This window comes from Populus nigra, chromosome 3 (genome assembly GCF_951802175.1).
Source record: "Populus nigra chromosome 3, ddPopNigr1.1, whole genome shotgun sequence".
In the NCBI taxonomy this organism is placed as follows: domain Eukaryota; kingdom Viridiplantae; phylum Streptophyta; class Magnoliopsida; order Malpighiales; family Salicaceae; genus Populus; species Populus nigra.
Genome location: NC_084854.1, coordinates 19794190 through 19812414, shown reverse-complemented (window position 1 = coordinate 19812414; position 18225 = coordinate 19794190). Strand labels below are relative to the sequence as shown.

General features: G+C 33.8%; 3 protein-coding genes across 3 annotated transcripts; 1 reads left to right on the top strand and 2 right to left on the bottom strand.

Annotated features, from left to right (window-relative positions):
• Window positions 1-153: 153 nt before the first annotated feature.
• Window positions 154-3482, bottom strand: LOC133688790 (uncharacterized). The gene is made up of 7 exons (XM_062108401.1): window positions 3131-3482; window positions 2772-3054; window positions 1713-1910; window positions 948-1629; window positions 723-829; window positions 587-643; window positions 154-477 (listed from the first exon to the last, which is right to left on the bottom strand). Exons 1-7 carry the CDS (start codon window positions 3311-3313, stop codon window positions 425-427), a joined length of 1563 nt encoding a protein of 520 aa, XP_061964385.1. The 5' UTR covers window positions 3314-3482; the 3' UTR covers window positions 154-424.
• Window positions 3483-6266: 2784 nt separating this feature from the next.
• On the bottom strand, window positions 6267-8363 carry LOC133688283 (cytochrome P450 76A2-like). The gene is made up of 2 exons (XM_062107715.1): window positions 7291-8363; window positions 6267-7006 (listed from the first exon to the last, which is right to left on the bottom strand). Exons 1-2 carry the CDS (start codon window positions 8209-8211, stop codon window positions 6392-6394), a joined length of 1536 nt encoding a protein of 511 aa, XP_061963699.1. The 5' UTR covers window positions 8212-8363; the 3' UTR covers window positions 6267-6391.
• Window positions 8364-11502: 3139 nt separating this feature from the next.
• LOC133688385 (uncharacterized) lies at window positions 11503-13738 on the top strand. Its single transcript, XM_062107856.1, has 4 exons — window positions 11503-11992; window positions 12491-12669; window positions 13080-13422; window positions 13600-13738. The coding sequence occupies exons 1-4, from the start codon at window positions 11567-11569 to the stop codon at window positions 13678-13680; spliced, it is 1029 nt and encodes a 342-aa protein (XP_061963840.1). The 5' UTR covers window positions 11503-11566; the 3' UTR covers window positions 13681-13738.
• Window positions 13739-18225: the final 4487 nt, after the last annotated feature.

Sequence of the window (18225 nt, the reverse complement as noted above, 5' to 3'; positions counted from 1 at the left end):
TTCTTGCAGCATGCTTAAATAATGACATTTGAATGAAGAACTCTTACATAATTTCAACCTTACATAAAATTGATGAAAGTGATCTCCATCAAAAACGTAAACTATATGTCAGAAGAATTCAGCACTTCTTTTATCAAAAAGAATGCAGCATGCGATACAGAACTAAATTGTGTAGCATAGAATGCTTATAGCAATGAGTCTTGGCAGAGCAATCAATACTTTTGTGGGTATATTAAGAATAGTACATCAAACAGAAACTTACATATGAGCTAAAAAATTGGGGTTTGGTCAACTGAGAGACAAGCCATAAAGGATCCCGAGATTATAAACCTAGATTACTAGTGAAGATGGTTATGAATCTTCTGCAGTAAGTGCTGTACTGGTAACAGGTCAGTCTAAAGTGTCATTTGAATCTTCAAGTCAATCAGTTTCTAGCCAAACAATTCTCCTGATTCAAAGAACTCCTCTGACTTTTAGCTGCAATTTGAGAAAAGGCCAAATAATTCAAGGGTTCCAAGAAATAGGGAAGGTAGCATAAAAAAATTTAGAAAATACACAAAGCATGAAGGTGAAGTGATAAATTTACCAGGGCTTAAAATTCTTATGCATTTTGTTATAGACTTCACAGCTGTTATATCAGGACCTGAAAAAAAAATCACTCAATATATGCATAATGATGGATGCATTCTGGTCAATTATGTTGAGGAGATCATTCAGATTACCTTGCATATGTATATCGTTTCCTGAAAACACCTCAGTCATGGTAGAGGAAAACTCCGACATGACTTGATCAGTCCCCAGATTGCCATCCCTAGATTCATGCGATGACCTGTATATCATACGGAGCCAAAATATCAGAGAAAAGAAACCAAGAAAGGATTCATTGGAGTCAAAAAGACAATAGAGAAGTATTAGGTTATTAGAATATAGCCAAAGAAAACCAATACCCTGAAATGGTGTCTGTAGAAGCTCCCAAGGCTGGCTGGCATGGACAAGCAATTCCTTCACAATCAAGGTCTAGATCCACCAACAGTTCAGAGAAGGAGAAATTAGCCCCGAATACATCTAAGTTAGGCAAGTCTAAGTCAAAAAAGTCTCCATCCTTATCAGACTCGGATGTAGAGAACTCATTGTCAACTGGTTTATCCAAATTCACTGTTGCGTCAGAACCATCGAAGTCTAGCCTTCCTTTCACACAATCCCTCTTGCACATCCTCTTCAAGGTTGTCTTGACTGGTGAGGAAGAAGAGATGCACTGATTTCTCTCCATGGTGTAGTACGTCATGTTTTTGAATGGGCTCACTGTAACTCTCTCTGATGTGATCACCGTACAGTTGGTAGGAGTGACCTGTTGAGGAGTATTGTTGCTACTGCAGTGAGCATTGGCAGAAATATCCTTTGGAGATGCAGAGTTGTCATTGTGAGGGGAAAATGATTGTGGTGGTGTATTGGGATTAGATGAACTAGTTGGAGGGGACGGTAAAGGCTGATGGAACAAACTCTTAGCCACATTGGATGTTTGAACTATTGGACCAGTGGGTGTACAATTTTGTGTTGATGATCCAATCATTGGAGAGGGATGAACATTTTCTTGAGTAGCGGCATCATTATCAGATTGTTTGAGTGTACCTGAAGACATAGCGAGTTATAAAAAAAAATAAACAAATTCAAATTTTGAGAATGAGAAATGTGCAAGAACATGAATTTCTTACATTTACTTGGTATTTTCCTTGAGGCTAACTTGCTGCGAGACTTTTTAGCATCTGGAGCAGAGTCTGAAACAGCACTTGAACCCATTCGCTTTCTTGTTGATGGCTGATTGGTAATTGAAGACAGATTGCTATGCTCCGTGGTAGTGTTCGAGGGTGTGGAGACTGGAAAGCAATTTGGTGATTTGTACACTGGACAACCTAGCAAGAGATAATCAATAAAGCATATGAGTAAATAAATTCCTAATTTCCGAATGTTTTCCTAGAGATTGTCTTCGTATCTTTGTTCTGCCTTCTCCAAGCATAGAGGGAAGAAGATGCAAGGAAATTCCTAAGAGGAGAAACCCCGAACCTATTAGAGTAAGAGAACCCCTTTTCTTTCATTGTTTTGGAGAAGGAAACTTCTTTTGAATATTGATAGTAACACTACAGAAAACCAATAGCCTACAAAGAAATCCTTCAAAAACATGTCTTTCACAAATGCAGGGAACTTGTAATCTCTCATAAAGAGAATGATCAATTATCCAAATTCAGCACTAACTCATAAAAACTCACTACCATGGTCCGTGGAGACTGGAAAAGGCTCAATGTGTGACAATGGCGAGATTAACATATGTTGAAAGTATTGGTGTTGGAGTGATTGATATGATTATTCCATAATTATTTATTATCAAAGGTTTGTCATCATTTAGCAAGCTTCATTTTAAGTAGCATACAACAATGGAATCCATCTAGGGAATTAGCCACTAAAACGTGATCCTTTTTCTTCTTAAAATTCCCAATTGGAGCACTGATTTCTCCAAAAAAAAATTACAAGATCCTGGCAAGCAAACAAATTATTTCATCAATCCACAGTTAATAGTACAGTTAAGCATGCAATTCACAGACCAGATGAAATCAAGCAAATAAACTATATCCGCCATTTATATAGGCTTAAAAGTTGGGATCCCAGATTCGAACCACCAAATTCAGGTTGGCCAAAATAAAAAACTGTAGCACGTTATCATAAAACATTCAAATAATCATATCAACATAATCATGCAAAGGGTTTATCGAGCTCACCTGCAGCTGAAGGGGATCCACGAAATGGATCTGCTCGAGGAACCATAACCGCAGATCTTGTAACAGAAGCCTGAATCATAGGTGTAGCTGCTGGTGGTGCTGGTGCTACGTTTCCACTAGCATTATAAGCATTCATCACTTGTTGCATACCGTGCAAAAGATTCTGTACCCTGAATTTCTCTTGCTCCAAACGCACCTTTTCTTGATCTAAAATCACCTTTTGCTCCTTCAAAGATATATAATCATTCAAAATCGCCCCCAAACTCAACAAAGTCTTCGGTGCCTGAGAAAAAAAAAACATTTAGATTATTTGTTTCTAGATATCGATTACCTTTAAAAAAAAATAAAGGGGTACGTACCTCACGAACAGGAGATTTTGAGATAAGAGAAGAGGCTTCCGTCCTGAAAATGGAGCGAGTTTGGGATAAATTGTTGTCGGAGAGATATCGATCGACGATGAATGCGATTTGGAGCGGAGTTACTTTCCCCTTACCAACAAGAGAATCGCTTTTTTTCGACTTGGATTTGTTTTGCTTCCCCATCTTTTGATTTTTCAGAAGGTGGGTGGGTGTGTGTGGGTGTGTGTGTGTGTGTGTGTGTGTGTGTGTGTGAGAGAGAGAGAGAGAGAGAGAGAGAGAGAGAGAGAGAGCGGGAGAGGGAGAGGGAGAGAGCGCGAAAGGAGGAGGAGGAAAATGAGATGGTGGGAGGGAGAGTTTATCAGAGGAGAGGTAGAGAGGGGGCGGGAGGTTTTAAAATAATTGGGTGGGAGGTTAAAGGTTTTTAGCGGTTGTTTGGGCTTTGCCCTTTGCATTTTGGTTCCCGCCGCGGGAAACTCATACTGGATTTTAAGCGCTAATTGCTGTCGATTTTAAGTGTGTTTTACGTTCTGGTAATGTTGTTTTTTATTTAAAAATATATTAAAAACAATTTAAATTTATTTATTTATTTTTAATTTTAACATGTAAAAATAAAAAAATACTAAAAAATACATTAAAAGCAGAAGTAAAATTAAACTAAGTCTATAAAATTTAAAAAAAAAACAGGTATTTTTGGGAATGTATCGGGTAGAGTGTGTCTGAATATTAATTAACAACTGACATTAATAATTAAAAAAACAAAAGACTTTTGGGTGTGGCTAATGCTCTTGGTCACACTTATAAAATAATTACATTATTTATTTGAATAATATTTTGTGTTTTTTTAATTTTTTTAATTTCATGCTTTAATAATATTATTTTATTCTAGTTTTTATTTTTATTTTTATTTTTCAGTATTAGATTGTGTTTGAAAATCATGTTTTGTATTTTTTTTATTTTCTTTTAATTGAGTTATATATTGATCTCATGATTTAATTTTTTTTCTTGATTTCAACTTTAACATTAGATTTATTGAAAATAAAGCTTTGTAGTTTTTTAAATTTATTTTTTATAGAGTTATCTTGATATTATGACATGGGTCGGCAGGTTAATTCGAGTTGAATAGATTCATATTTTGTTATTTTTTAATTTATTTTTTTTTTAATTTCATCATTCAATATTAGAACATGGCTAATTAACTGTAGGTGCACTCATAAAACATTATTCATTATAATAGTGTTTTGTAAATTATTGCTTTTTTTGCTTTTTTCTTGTTTAGTTTTTTTTAATTTCAGCTTTTAACAACATGATCTTCTTTATTATTATTATTATCCTTCAACGTTGAGTTGTTTCGAGAATTGTGTTTCGTAATTTCTTTTTTATTTTATTTATGTTGAGTTATATATTATTCTTTTGGATTTAGTTATATTTCCAATTCCAACCTTTGATATTTTTGTAAATTTCAGCTTGTTGGATTTATAGGGAGTTGTACTTTGTAATTTTTTTATTTAATTTCCACAAGGTTGTCATATTCTCGTAACTTATATTACGGATTTAACATGTTAATTCAGATTGCCTTGAGTCATTTTTTTTTTTTAACAGTTAATTAATTAGGAATTGGCCTCCATGATTTGTTTTAATTTTGCTAAAACTTTTTTTCCCCTTCTCCTCTCTCTCTTTGGGATTTTTTTTAATTCATTTTCTTTTCAATTTTGTCCTTTAACATTTAGTTGGTTGGGAATTGAGTTTTGTTTCGATTTGTTTTCTATTAAGTTATCTCGGCTTTACAACACGGGTCACAGGTTTACCAAATTAACATGGATTAACTCAGTTTTTTTTAAAAAAAAATTAATTTCATTCTTCAACAATGGGTTAGTATAGAGGTGGGTTTCATATTTTTTTTATTTGTTTTTTATGGAGTAGTCTTATTTTCATGACTTGAGTCGCATGTTTAGTTGGTTGTGATTTAGCACGAATCCAGTCGCAGGTTTGTTGAGCTGACTCAAAATGACTCATGTTATTATTTTAAAAAAAGTTATTTATTTTTCAATTTTATTCTTTAACAATTTTTAACAATTGATTGGTTTAAAGTCAGGCCTCATAATTTGTTTTTGTTAGTTTTTTACGAGGTAGTCTCATTCTTGTGACTCAAGTGATTAGTCGAGAATTGAGATTTATAATTTATTTATTTTTTCTTTCTATTAAGTTATTTTGGCTACGTGACTTGGGTTGTGGGTTTTCCTGGATAACCCAGGATGACTCAAATTATTGTTTTATGTTTTTTTTTAATCGTTTCTCTTTTGATTTAGTCTTTTTACAATGAGTTAATTGAGATTTAAACTTCATAATATTTTTTTTTAGTTTATTTTGGTCTCATAACCCGAGCTACGGGTTTGGTTGATTGAGAATTGAGCTTTGTAATTTTTTTTATTTTCTTTTTATTAAGTTATCTTGATCTTATATCATTGGTTGTAGGTTTGTCGGATTTACCTAAATTGACTCATATTGTTTTTTTAATTGTTTCTTTTCAAATTTACATCACTCAACAATGAGTTGATTTAGATTTTGGTTTTATAATTTTTTTCAAATTGTTTTCTATAGGATAATCTCATTCTCATGACCTGATTTACAAGTTTACCCAAGTTAAGCCTTTTTTTTTGTAAATTAATTTTTTTTTCATTTTTCAATATTTTTTTTTATTAAAAATTAAGTTTTCTAATTTATTTTTTTTGCTTTCAATGAGATTATCAAACTCTTGTGACTTGAGTTGAAAGTTTTGCAAGTGAGCAAAAGTTATTCCGTTGTTTTAATATTAAAAAAATATATTTTATGGTATACATCATATTTCTAATTCATTATTAGTTTTTTTATATATTAAAAAACATGTTAGTGGCGCATACATATCTCTTTACAATTTAAGAAAAATTATCCGATCAATGCGCAACGCAAGTCAGATTGAAATTAAAACCTATCCTAGTAAAACCATTTTTTTTATTAGGCTAATCAACATTGTAAATATTTCTTCTTGTTTTTTTTTTATGGCAACCCCATCCTTGAATCCAGAGAAAGTAAAACAAGTCCTGGGGCCCTGGAATTCAAGGCATCCCCTAGAATGAAATACATTTTAGGTCCAATCCAGTTAATAATAATAAAAGCCCACTCAATTCAACAAGAAAATCTTTTAATTCTGACAATACAAGGAGTGATCATGAAGTTCATTGCATCAAATTAAGCAGTAGTGTAGCAGATGACACATTTCAAGTCTCACGCCTTATTAGACCTCTTAGGTACCGCCATTAATGGTTCAGATTTACGCACTGCAACACCCATTCGATCTTTCTTATCTACACTGGCTGGGGTGACATTAGCTTCAAATTCCCAGTCAAAATGGTGAAGCAATGACCCCAAAATAAGGTGAAGAACTCGATGAGCTAGGGGCACACCTGCGCACATTCGTCTCCCGGCTCCAAAAGGAATGAACTCCAAATCTTGACCTCTATAGTCAACTCTTGTTCCGATGAACCTTTCAGGCATGAAAGACGAAGGATCATCCCATGCATCTGGGTCTCTTCCAATAGCCCAAGCATTAACTAGAACCTGTGTGTTCTTGGGTATATCATATCCCATGAAATTGGTGTCATGCACTGCTCTTCTTGGAACTAGAAAGGGAATTGGAGGGTGTAGTCGCAGAGTTTCCTTCACCACAGCTTGCAAGAATGGAAGATTTTCCATGTCACTCTCCTCAACTTTCTTGCTTGCTCGAACTACTTGAGCAAGCTCAGCTTTAACCTTGATCATCGACTCTGGGTTGCATAGGAGCTCGGTCAGTGCCCATTCAACAGTACTGCTGGTGGTTTCTGAACCGGCCATAAATATTTCCTGAATTGGATTTGCAATTACGATTTGATTAATGAACAGTTGTAAGACCATGTCCATCATGAAATAAATAATAGTGTGACATGACCTAATTAAATTCCTGGTAATCAACGAAGAAAAGACAAGACTTCTCTCCAACTTCATCGCTCGGAAGAAAATGACGCGTCTTTATTTTATTCTACTAGGGAAAAAACAAAGGCATCATAAACTTATAATACTCCTAAGCGAATATCCAACTTCATCTACAAGGAAAATAAATGGAAGTAATGGTAAAACTAGAGAATTACCAGTATAAAAATGTTGAGGTCCCGTTCTGAAAGTTTATCAGGCTCATCTTTTCCACTGCCTCTGAACTCAAGCAGAACATCTAAGAAATCCTTCCTCGAATCACTTGTCACTTTCTTATCCTCCACCCTCTCCTTCACAAACTTCGAAGCAATCTCCATGGCCTTCCCAAGATCCCTCTCCATGTTCTTCCTCAATCCTTGCAGGTCTAGCCGCCTCAACCATGGAAAAAAATCCGCCAGATTAGCAAGCCCTGACCACTCCATTAGCCCCATCATTGCATCAAAAAATTCAGATCCCACCTTTGATTCTGGATCTAATAAATCACGTGAAAGCATAAGATTTCCTAACATATTAAATGTCATCAAGAACACAAACCGTGAAACATGAATTCCGGAAGCCTTCCCAACTTTACATGACTCCTCTTCAATCCATTGCAGCATATCATCAACACATTTTCTACGTATAGAAGCTGTTTCATTGATGCGTTTGGTTACTATCATGTCTACAGTGACCAGCCGCCTGAGGACGCGCCAATACGAACCATAAGGTGCAAGGGCCAGGGAGCCTTGATCGTAGCCGTGGGCACGCATTGTTTCCGTTATGTTGCGATCAGCAAATGATAGGTCATGGTTCTTGAAGAACTCAGTTGCAGCCTTAGCTGATAGAATCACCATGGTGTTTATAGCACCGAGTCTTAGCCAAATAACATCACCATACTTCTGTCTCATGTCTGTTAGAGTCCTGTGTGGCATTGAACCAAGATCGAACAGGTTCCCAAGTATTGGCCATCCTGATGGCCCCGGAGGGTGCCTTTTTCGGCTGGACTTTGCACGGAGGAGGAGCAGGGATAGGAGTGCTAATGAGAAAAGGCTGAGGGAAATGGAAAGGTTTGAAGGCCACAACCACTCCATGGCTACCATTAATTGTATGTTGAAATGAGCTCTGCTTCTGTTAAATAGGCGTAACTAGCTAGCTACCATTAAGGTGCTGTTTGTTGAGGGTCAATTCTACACAGACAAATGGAAGCGAATTAAAATAAGATCTGCGGCCAATGGATACCGAAACAAAATAAATCCAATCCTCTACACACATGTCTGATAGAATTGGATTGATTAATGATGTATTATTTCATGGAATAAGACAAAAGGATTCCTCCGAGTGCATGGAGAGAATCAACTTGAAAGAGCATTTGGCATCTTTAATTAATTAATTAATTGAAGTGTAATTTGTCTCTGTAAAAACTTGATTATCAAGCTCGATACATAAAAGATGGTCTAAAAGATATCTTGATTGTTGAAAAAAATATATGGTGTTTCGTCGTCGTAGATCCCTATGGTCTGTGCTTTGAAACGAGCCACGTTCTCTACATTTGAATTTGGTGGCCCTGTCCATCTCTCCATTTTATTTTTTGTTTTTGATATTTTAATAATCTTAAGACGTGTAAATCATTCATTGATCAACGAGTTGACTGTTTACTTTCGGGTTTGATTTTTTATCCTATTTTTATATATAAAAAAATATAAGATGAATCTTTTGATTTTTTTTAAATTTAACTTTTAATTAAAAAATAGATTAAATTATGATTTAAAAAAATCAATTATTATTTCAAAAATAAAATAAAAAAACATTAAAAAAATGAATGACAATTTATATTATCTTTAAGGAGGGGTAAATTGATAAATTACTCTAGAAAGACTATAAAAAGGAGAAGATTTTCTTCTCTTCAACCCGGCAACTTTAAACAAAGATGAAAGAGAGGAAAATTTTAAATTTTCAATTCTTAGAGAAATCAAGGGATTTGGGGAGTAATCGAGGGAAACACATATACACACCTCTAAATACTTACTTAAAAAGATATTAATTAGTTAGGTTTTGAGTTTGCTCTTCAGAGGTTACTAGTTCGAATGTCATAAACTACAGAGCCCTGAAAGCGTACCTGATCGTTAACTTCAGGGCCTTGGAGGATTAGTCAAGGTGCCTGTAAGCTGACCTGAGCACCCACGATTACCAAACAAAAAAGAGGAGATGTTGACCTTTGGATCACATATTAATATTTTATGTATTTTGATGATAACAATTAAATAAAAATAAACTAATAATATGTTTGGATGAGATTAAGTTTAAATAGGTTTATATAAAGATCACATCAACAAGTATGAGGTATTGAATAAAAAAATCAATCAACAAGTTCAAGATGCAAAACAAGGGAAGACTTAGTTTTTAAGTATTCATTTTAATACTTAAATGTAAATCTTTATATCATACTTCATAGCACAAATTAAAATGAATACACACATTTTACTTTGCATGCATTTAAAAACAATTGATAAAACAATTCTAAGAAATCATTAGGAATAAAACTAATAAATATAGTATTTTACATGAATTGGTTGACCGTTTAGTGATACCAAATGAAATGGTCGACCGCTTGTTCATATGTGATGAATATTTGGAAATTTACAGGAACCGGTCGACTATTTGGCTTGACAATATGGTACCAGTCAATTGTTGTAGTTGTTAGAGGAATAATAACGACTATAAACGACTAGTTTTTGCTAGAAACACACACACGTACGCACATGCATGCGCCCGCCCTCCTGCACACATATAGACACAAGCTATTTCAAAAGCAAAACCAGCTTCAAATCATCAATTCTAAATTATATTCACATTTGTGCATTAAAACCTATTCTTTTACAAGAGTATACATTTTCATTTTCACAACACTCAAACACTTTCAAATTCCTTAAGTGTTATTGAGCGAGGTATAGAGATCACAAATTCTTAAATTGTAAAATCATCCTCGGTGGAGTCGTTATCACGCGGGTGTGTAATGTCAGGGGTCAAAAAATCACCACGTAGTTGTTTGGTTCAAGGTCGTTAGAAAACCCGAGTGTACTAGTCTTATAAAAAATTCAAGGGTAGGGGACTAATTGTGGCTATGGAAGGTATTAATACTCTTAGCGTACCCTTCACGAGGTAAGCTGCATTGTGTGGTTTAAAGTTAATGTCGTTTGACAACAATCTTACTTGTATTTCTATTATCTTTTATTGATTTAAATAAGTTCAGTAAACTCAATCGGGTAAATGTCTCAATTTGTGTGATTGAATATATTGATATATATTTAAATACCTCTTAATTTTTTTAATTTTTTTGGTTATTATTAACATTTTTTTTTGTTTATTTACATAGATAATTACTAATTTATTTAAGTAGATGTCTGCAGAGACTTTTTGATTTACATTTTGATTTTTTTTATATAAAAAAACACATCTAAATAGCCTATACAACTAATATTTTTGTTAAAAAAACTTACAACCTACATTGAAATGCGAATTAAATAGTAAGTATATATATAAAGGAAGTATGTTTACCTACAACTTTTTGGCCAAACGTATTTGGCAAATGGGCCAGCAGCCGAACAGACGCTGAGCCGTGGGGAATCCTGTTTTGGACAAAAAAAAAAAAAAACAGGATCTCGCCCTGTATTTGTCAAAGAAAGTAGGAGGAGGAAGAAGAAAAGGACAGGTTAAATCATGTTTTTTTACTTGTCCACAAACATCACATTTTTTTTAATAATATATGTGAACACGACATTAACATTAACTATGTAAAAAAAACATCGCATTTCAAAGTGAAACCATTCTCTCTATCAAGGATTCGAAAGAGAGACCAATTCTACAATGCCTTTTCATGATATTCAATCCATGACCAGGTCCAAGGGAACTTGTAAGTTCCGGCATAAATAATAATTTAAAATTATGATAGGGATTGTTTTTAAAAATATTTTTTATTTAAAAATATATTAAAATAAATTTTTTAACATCATCAAATCAAAATAATTTAAAATTATAAAAAAAAATAATTTAAAAAGAATTTAAAATTTTTCAAAAATAATTTTTAAATGTAAAAACAAACCCACTTTATAAGTTTACGACAGCCTCATTTTCATGGTAGGGATCTCCTAAAAGATATAGATATGGACAAAAAAAAAGCTTGATTTTGAAGAACTTCGTAAAAAAAAAAATACAAGAGATGTGTTGATTTTTTTCTCCATCATTTGTACTCTTATGCATCTGTCCAGGCCCATTAAAACCTATCGATGAATGGATCTGGACATCTTTCCTAGCTTCAAAATAGATTTAAAAGCCCAATGGGCCTGTTAAACGAGTCTATCCAAAAACATTACAAAATCATCAAAATACCACCACCACCACCACCGTCCCACTCTATCTTCTTCCCCAACAACTAACCAAACCCATCGGAACAAAACAATGAAGCAAGGGCTTCTCCTATGGAGTCCTTGCCCTCACTCTCTCCTCTCTCCACCCTCGTTTTCCTTCCTTTCCCTCGCAATCCCAAGAACCAAGCACACCCTTTCACCAATAGCAGCAACTCTTGATTCCACAACCACCCGTGAAGAACAGCAACTGCTAACAGCAAGAGAGAGAAGGCAACTCAGAAATGAGAAGAGAGAAAGTAAGGCTGGATATAATTGGCGAGAAGAAGTTGAAGAGAGGTTTATTAAGAAACCCAAGAAGAAACCTACTACTTCTATGGCTGAAGAGCTCAATCTTGATAAGCTTGCTCTTTTAGGTCCTCAATGGTGGATTGTTCGGGTTTCTCGAATTAGAGGAGATGAAACTTCTGATGTTCTTGCTCGGTTACTCGCTAGGAACTTCCCTCAAATGGACTTTAAGGTCACTTATTGTGTACTATATTTATTCTGCTATTTATACAGTAGTTTTTTCTCCTTTTGTTGCAAATGGTGTTGTTTTTGCTATGACCAAGAGCCTTAATCTGAATGGAATTGACGTTTTTTTTTTTTTTCTGTTTATGAACTCTCCGCTATAGAAAATAGCCTGAACTTAATACCATGTTTTTTGTTGATTTACTTTAATGATGAAATCCTTTTAATTGTAATTGGTTACATTGAACTGTATAATGTATCACATCGTCTCAATCTTGGTCTGGGTATTTAGTAGATATTAATCACCAGCACCAGGGTTTTAGTATTTTTAACTTTAGGATACTGCTTTATTTCTTTTATTTAAATAATAATAATAATAATAATAATAGCAGTTTCATTGGGTAGGGGTTATATCTCGAGGGTTTTATTACTTAATACACTATTGATGATTAAGAATTTTGCACAGGGATTCTTTTAGTTTTCTCAAGGCACTAGTTTTTGTTTCCAGGTCTATGCTCCTTCTGTCAAGGAGAGGAGAAAATTGAAAAATGGTACCTACTCTGTTAAACCAAAACCCATCTTTCCAGGGTGTGTTTTTCTATGGTGTGTTCTAAACAAAGAGATACATGATTTTGTAAGAGAGTGCGACGGAGTTGGTGGTTTTGTTGGTGCCAAGGTTGGAAATACGTGAGTGCTTACTCTGTTCTGTTTACTTGTTATATGCTAATATCAGTTGTTTGCAATGTTCAAGCATGTTTTAGGTATAATAATATTGTTATCATCCAGTGCTAAAAAGTCTCAGATGAGAGCTTGCACATGAAAATATGAATAGGGATATGGCAGGGAATATAGAATAGATTATGTTTTGTATCACATTGTTGCTGATGTATAAAATGGGAAAGAGGTTATATTGTATTCTAACAAGACATGAATGTTAAAGTTTGATATTTGTTCCTACATGCTGACTTTTTCTGAGTTTCTAAATATCCAACCTTGTGTCTGCTGCACTCTCGTATTTTGGATTTACATAAACTGTGTGTTATTTTCTTTTGGCGTGCTTCTTATTCATTTTGAGTAACCATTGTTCACTTGAGCAGAAAACGACAGATCAACAAGCCTAGACCAGTGTCCGATGATGACATGGAAGCAGTCTTCCAACAGGCAAAAGAGGAACAAGAAAAAGCTGATATAGGTTTTGAGGAAGAGCAACAAGCACAGGGAGCCCTTAACTCTGTGAAGTTAGGTTCCAATAACATTACACAATCTTTTATAGATTCCAATTCCGAAAGGGGATTGAGAAAAATCTCTGGCCCTCTTGTGAGTAGCTCATCCAGAAAAAAGGGTGACCTCCCAAAAACAGGTTCAACTGTTAGGGTTGTATCTGGAACTTTTGCAGACTTTGTTGGCAGCCTTAAGAAACTAAATCGCAAAACTGGGAAGGTATATTCTTTGCTGCGTGAGCTAATTTCACTTGCTATTTTAAATGACCTCGTTAGATAATGTGTCGCTTAGTAAAATGGCATACACTTGAAAAGACTTCATCTGCAATCATGTCTTTAATATACATGTTTATTCAAGACACTGAATATTATTGCTCGCCAAATTGTGTTATTGCAGGCAACTGTGGTGGTTACTCTCTTCGGCAAGGAGAGCTTAGTAGAATTAGATCTCGGTGAAATTGTAGCAGAGATGAAATGATGTAAATATTTGGTTTCTCCAGATAATCATTGAATGGCGAGTTTTGCTAATTTTATTAGATTTTCCCTCTCTTGTCAGTGGTTGTTTCTACTCCTCCTCTACAAAGTGCACTTTAATTACATATCTGTGAACTCACTATGTTACATCCGCATCTGGTCAAGTAACATGCATAGTTTTAAACATGAAACACTGGAAACGTGCTGACTCCAAGTCACGTCGGTTCTCGCTTTTCAAGTCAAAAGCTTTTATAAAATTTGTCTTTGGTTGATACTTGGCTCAAAGATCTCTCTCTGGTGTACTTGTATTATTCATAGATCAACAATTTTCCTGAAGGTAGAATAGCTGCCCTGCCCCAGATGGTGATTCAAAAACAGTTCTCTTCTAAGATTTTAATTGACACTTGCATCCATCAGAATTACCATCCTACACAGCTAGATGATAGAGATGGATGTGGGAGCGTGTGAGTTTGCTTTGTCCGTTCAAAATTCCTTGAGATCAAACTTTTGTAACCAGGCAAATCTCAGCTGCCCTGGTTCAAAACACAACAAGCTCTTTTGCACTTTGCTTCATTAAGTTAATGATGGAATTTCAGTAAGAGTTCTTTGTTTTATTGTATTTCTGGTTGCTGACTTCATGATTGTCAGTCAGAATAGCAATCTTGATCATATCCATCAGGATAAAAGCATGGTAAAATTGTTATGTAGATAGTTGTATATGCAGAGTGTATCCTATTACAATTTCATATGTAAAGGCAGAATGTATAAATTCATATTTTTCAGGAAAACCACGGAATGACAGAAATGTCACGGGGGTTTGCTGGCACGAGACCATTGAATTTGTACAAATCCATAAATTTATCTGACATCGGCAAGGTCAAATGCCGGTACACTAGAGTTCATCCACTTTCTTGGAGATCGATATAGCATACAGTACCTGTAGCATTTAAAAATGCATATGAAAAGTGTACACAGATGGACTCAATCCATGTGCTTTTAAAGCTTTGCTTTGTTATGTAGATTTTTTTTTTTTAATGGATCGCACAGTGTAAAATGGCATGTAGTATAGTGTAGTTGTAGATATCTGTTTTTTTTGGGCTGCAAACCGAGACCATGAGAAAGAATCAAGGGGCGGTAAACCAAGCCCAAGAAGAGAAAAAAAGCTCTAAACCAAGCCCAAATGATGCAAAATAAATGGGCTCAAACAGGAGCCCATCAATCCTCTTATTTTCGCATGTTTCATGCAATTCTTTTTTAATGCTAACATGACTACTCATCGCCACGAAACACATAAATATTGTGTTAAAATACACTCGTGCCAGGGCTGCCAACCTAAACGCGTCGTTTTACATGACAGTGCGACCATCCATAATAAAGGCAGTCATACTGTATGATTAAATAACAAATAAATTCACATGATTCATGGATATATAAAAACCCATGACTAAACAAGTAAGAACAAGCTCTATGCTCATTTACTCTTCCATAAACATAGAAAGAGAGGGGCTTGTACTTTCTCATTCAATCTCACATCATCTCTTGTATTTTTCTTGCAAACACATACACACACAGAACCTCGCATGTCTTCCTTCACCTTCACTAGTTCTAACAGAAGCATCGAAAGTTCCTCCTAGCCTATTAGGAGACTTGTTTTGAAGGTACTCGTAAAACCCTTAGTTCAGCAGCCACTTTTAGCAATTCAATCTATAAAGCTCATTAACCAGCCAAGGAAAGGCTCATGATCCTTTAAATGATGTTGTTCGGGAAGGAATTGAACAAAAATATGTTAAATTTCTTTCTATAATATTATTGTATTTTAAAAAAATATATATTTATTTGTTTAAGTATAAGAGAATCAATGTTTCTATCAAAAAGAATTTTTTTTTAGATATTAATCACAAGTTACCTTAATTTATCACCCTTAATTTATAAGTATAAGCTATTAATTATCTTGGTTAATTATCTTGCTTAGAAAATAAAAATGAAATTATTGATACTTATTATTTAACCCGGTTTACTGTTGCCAGAAAACTTGAACTTTTGAGACTTATTAGGTAAGAAAAAAGAACCCCACCCCCCCCCCCAAAAAAAAAAAAAGGACTTGCAATCAGGATTCACACAAACCAGCAGAAAGTTTATCCAATAATTGTTTTCTGCATAGTGTTCTTGATTTGACATCTTAATGGAATCTTTGTTTATATATACACCGGAAAAAAAAAACACCTTAACATTCGAAATAGTAATTATGTCATTGAATTTTCATGCCTATTCGTAAGGGATTTTGTGTTTTTGCCTTATCATTTATGTAATAAAAAAAAACTAATTTTGCATGATTGATGAATAATTGAATAACAACAACACTCTGTAGTAGCTATAAACTGCCTGAAAATAATAGAGGAACTCCCGAGTCATGAGTGCCTTCACTTCAAAGTGGGTGTTTGATGTTATGTGAGGTTCATCCATAATCACAACTATTAATATTTGGTAAAATAAAAATATCAGGTTTTTTTTTGTGAAATCCACTTGTAACTTTGATGTGCCACAGGTTTCCAAGAAGCAGCTAGGATAAACAGTGGAACATGTTCTACTGTTCATGGGTTTTATTTTTTTTTATTCCTTGAACAGTGGAGCATGCTCCACTGTTCCGGTCGGACCAGTCCGATTCGAAGCTATTGAACCGGGTCCAACCCAACAAAATAAAAAAATATATTTTTAATTGTGTTTTATTAAAAAAACCAGTGTTAAACATTATTTAATGACACTACATAAATTAGACGAAGATCACTTGATGATCTAGTATTTGCAAAATTTGATCGCAATCCCAAATTTATTTCTGATTATATTTTATCTGATGTTGCTGCGCTCTTAAGAAATTTGTGAAAAATATAGTTCTTGTCGGATGTATTTCATACGTGATGAAATTGTAGATAGAAAAAAATATTTTATATAAATTATTATTTATTTCATGATATAATAGTAATAGTTAAATCTATAATATTTAAATTAAAAACCATCAATATTAATATATATTTTTTAAAATTATTTTATAACCTCAATTTCAAAAGCATTCTTAACTAAACACATTAAACTATTTTTTTGTCAACCTCAATTTTAATCATAATTTTAACCAAGCATATATTTTTCCAAATCAACTTCAACTAAAAGTACTTTTTATAAAAACAACTTTTTTAAACCACAACCACAACAGCACCCGCAATACCAAACACACCTTATGAAACTAGATAAACCATCTAGATAGTGGCCAAGTGGTAAGAGTTTGGGACTAAGAGGTGTGCTCCCTTTGTGATCTTATATTCGAGCCTTGTGGTTACTCATATGATGACTATTGGAGACTTATATGGTCGTTAACTTCAGGGCCCGTGTGATTAGTCGAGGTGAGCGCAAGTTGACTCGAACACCCATGTTAAACTAAAAAAAAAAGAAACTAGGTAGGACATAATATTGTTATATGGAAAACTTATACAGTTCAATTTTTGTTTGATTTGTCCCCAACTGAAATTTACAAGAAAACCATGCATTCTAACAAAACAATAAAAGAGTTGGGGAATCCAAATTTTAAAAAATGTTAATGGATGACTTTTCCAAAATTTCTAAAAAGGAAGGAGCTGGTTTGAATTTAAATTTTAAACAAGAAATATATGGTCATCTATTTAAATTAGAATTAGAATTAGAATTAAAAAAAACTACAGGGCATGTCATTTTTACTATAGACATTCTCACATTGCATTATAGACCACGACACTGTTTTATTTATTTATTTTGGTACAAAATTAAGATCTTTTTACATTTAGTTAATTCAAGGTAATGATTGATGATTTGTGGTATTGAATTGATGCTCGATTTGAAAAAATAAAAAACAATTTTCTTGATTATACATAATTAAAACTCCAAGAATCAAAATAAACATCGGGAAAAATTTCTAGGCTTGTTTTTTTGTTTTACTATGGTTAGGTACATTTTTTGTCCTTGATTTTTTTTTTCATTTTTAATCCCTACTTTAAAAGGTTTTTACATTTTGATACATAAATTTTTTTTCTCTGTCTTTTAGTCCCTAGACTTGAGAGAGAAGAAAGAGAGTCGTTGATAAATGATGAAAAAGAGGAATAGGTTAGTTGATTCAATTTTGTTTAAAAAGATTGCCAAACTTGGTGTGCAAGCATTAATTTCTTAACAAGATGAGTGCCATTAAGGTGTTTGAGGGTTCAATATCACTAAAAAAATTAAATCATGGTTGAGAGAGTTTTTTATATTTGATCTTGTTTTTTTTTTTTACTTGAGGGATAAGTTTCTTAGAATTATAAGAGTTTTTTTTTTTCTCTAAGTGAAAATGAATTGAAAATTAGGTTTTTTTGGACAAAAATCCAACCACTCCAATTTTTCAACAACCGCTGGTGGTTAGAAACTAGGTTTGTAGCCGATATTTCTTTTACCTCTATAGACAACATATCGCCTGACTCTACAAACGAAACTTCATCTATTTTTTTTTAAAAAAATGAGTAAATAATGGGTTGTCCATCCATTTATCTAT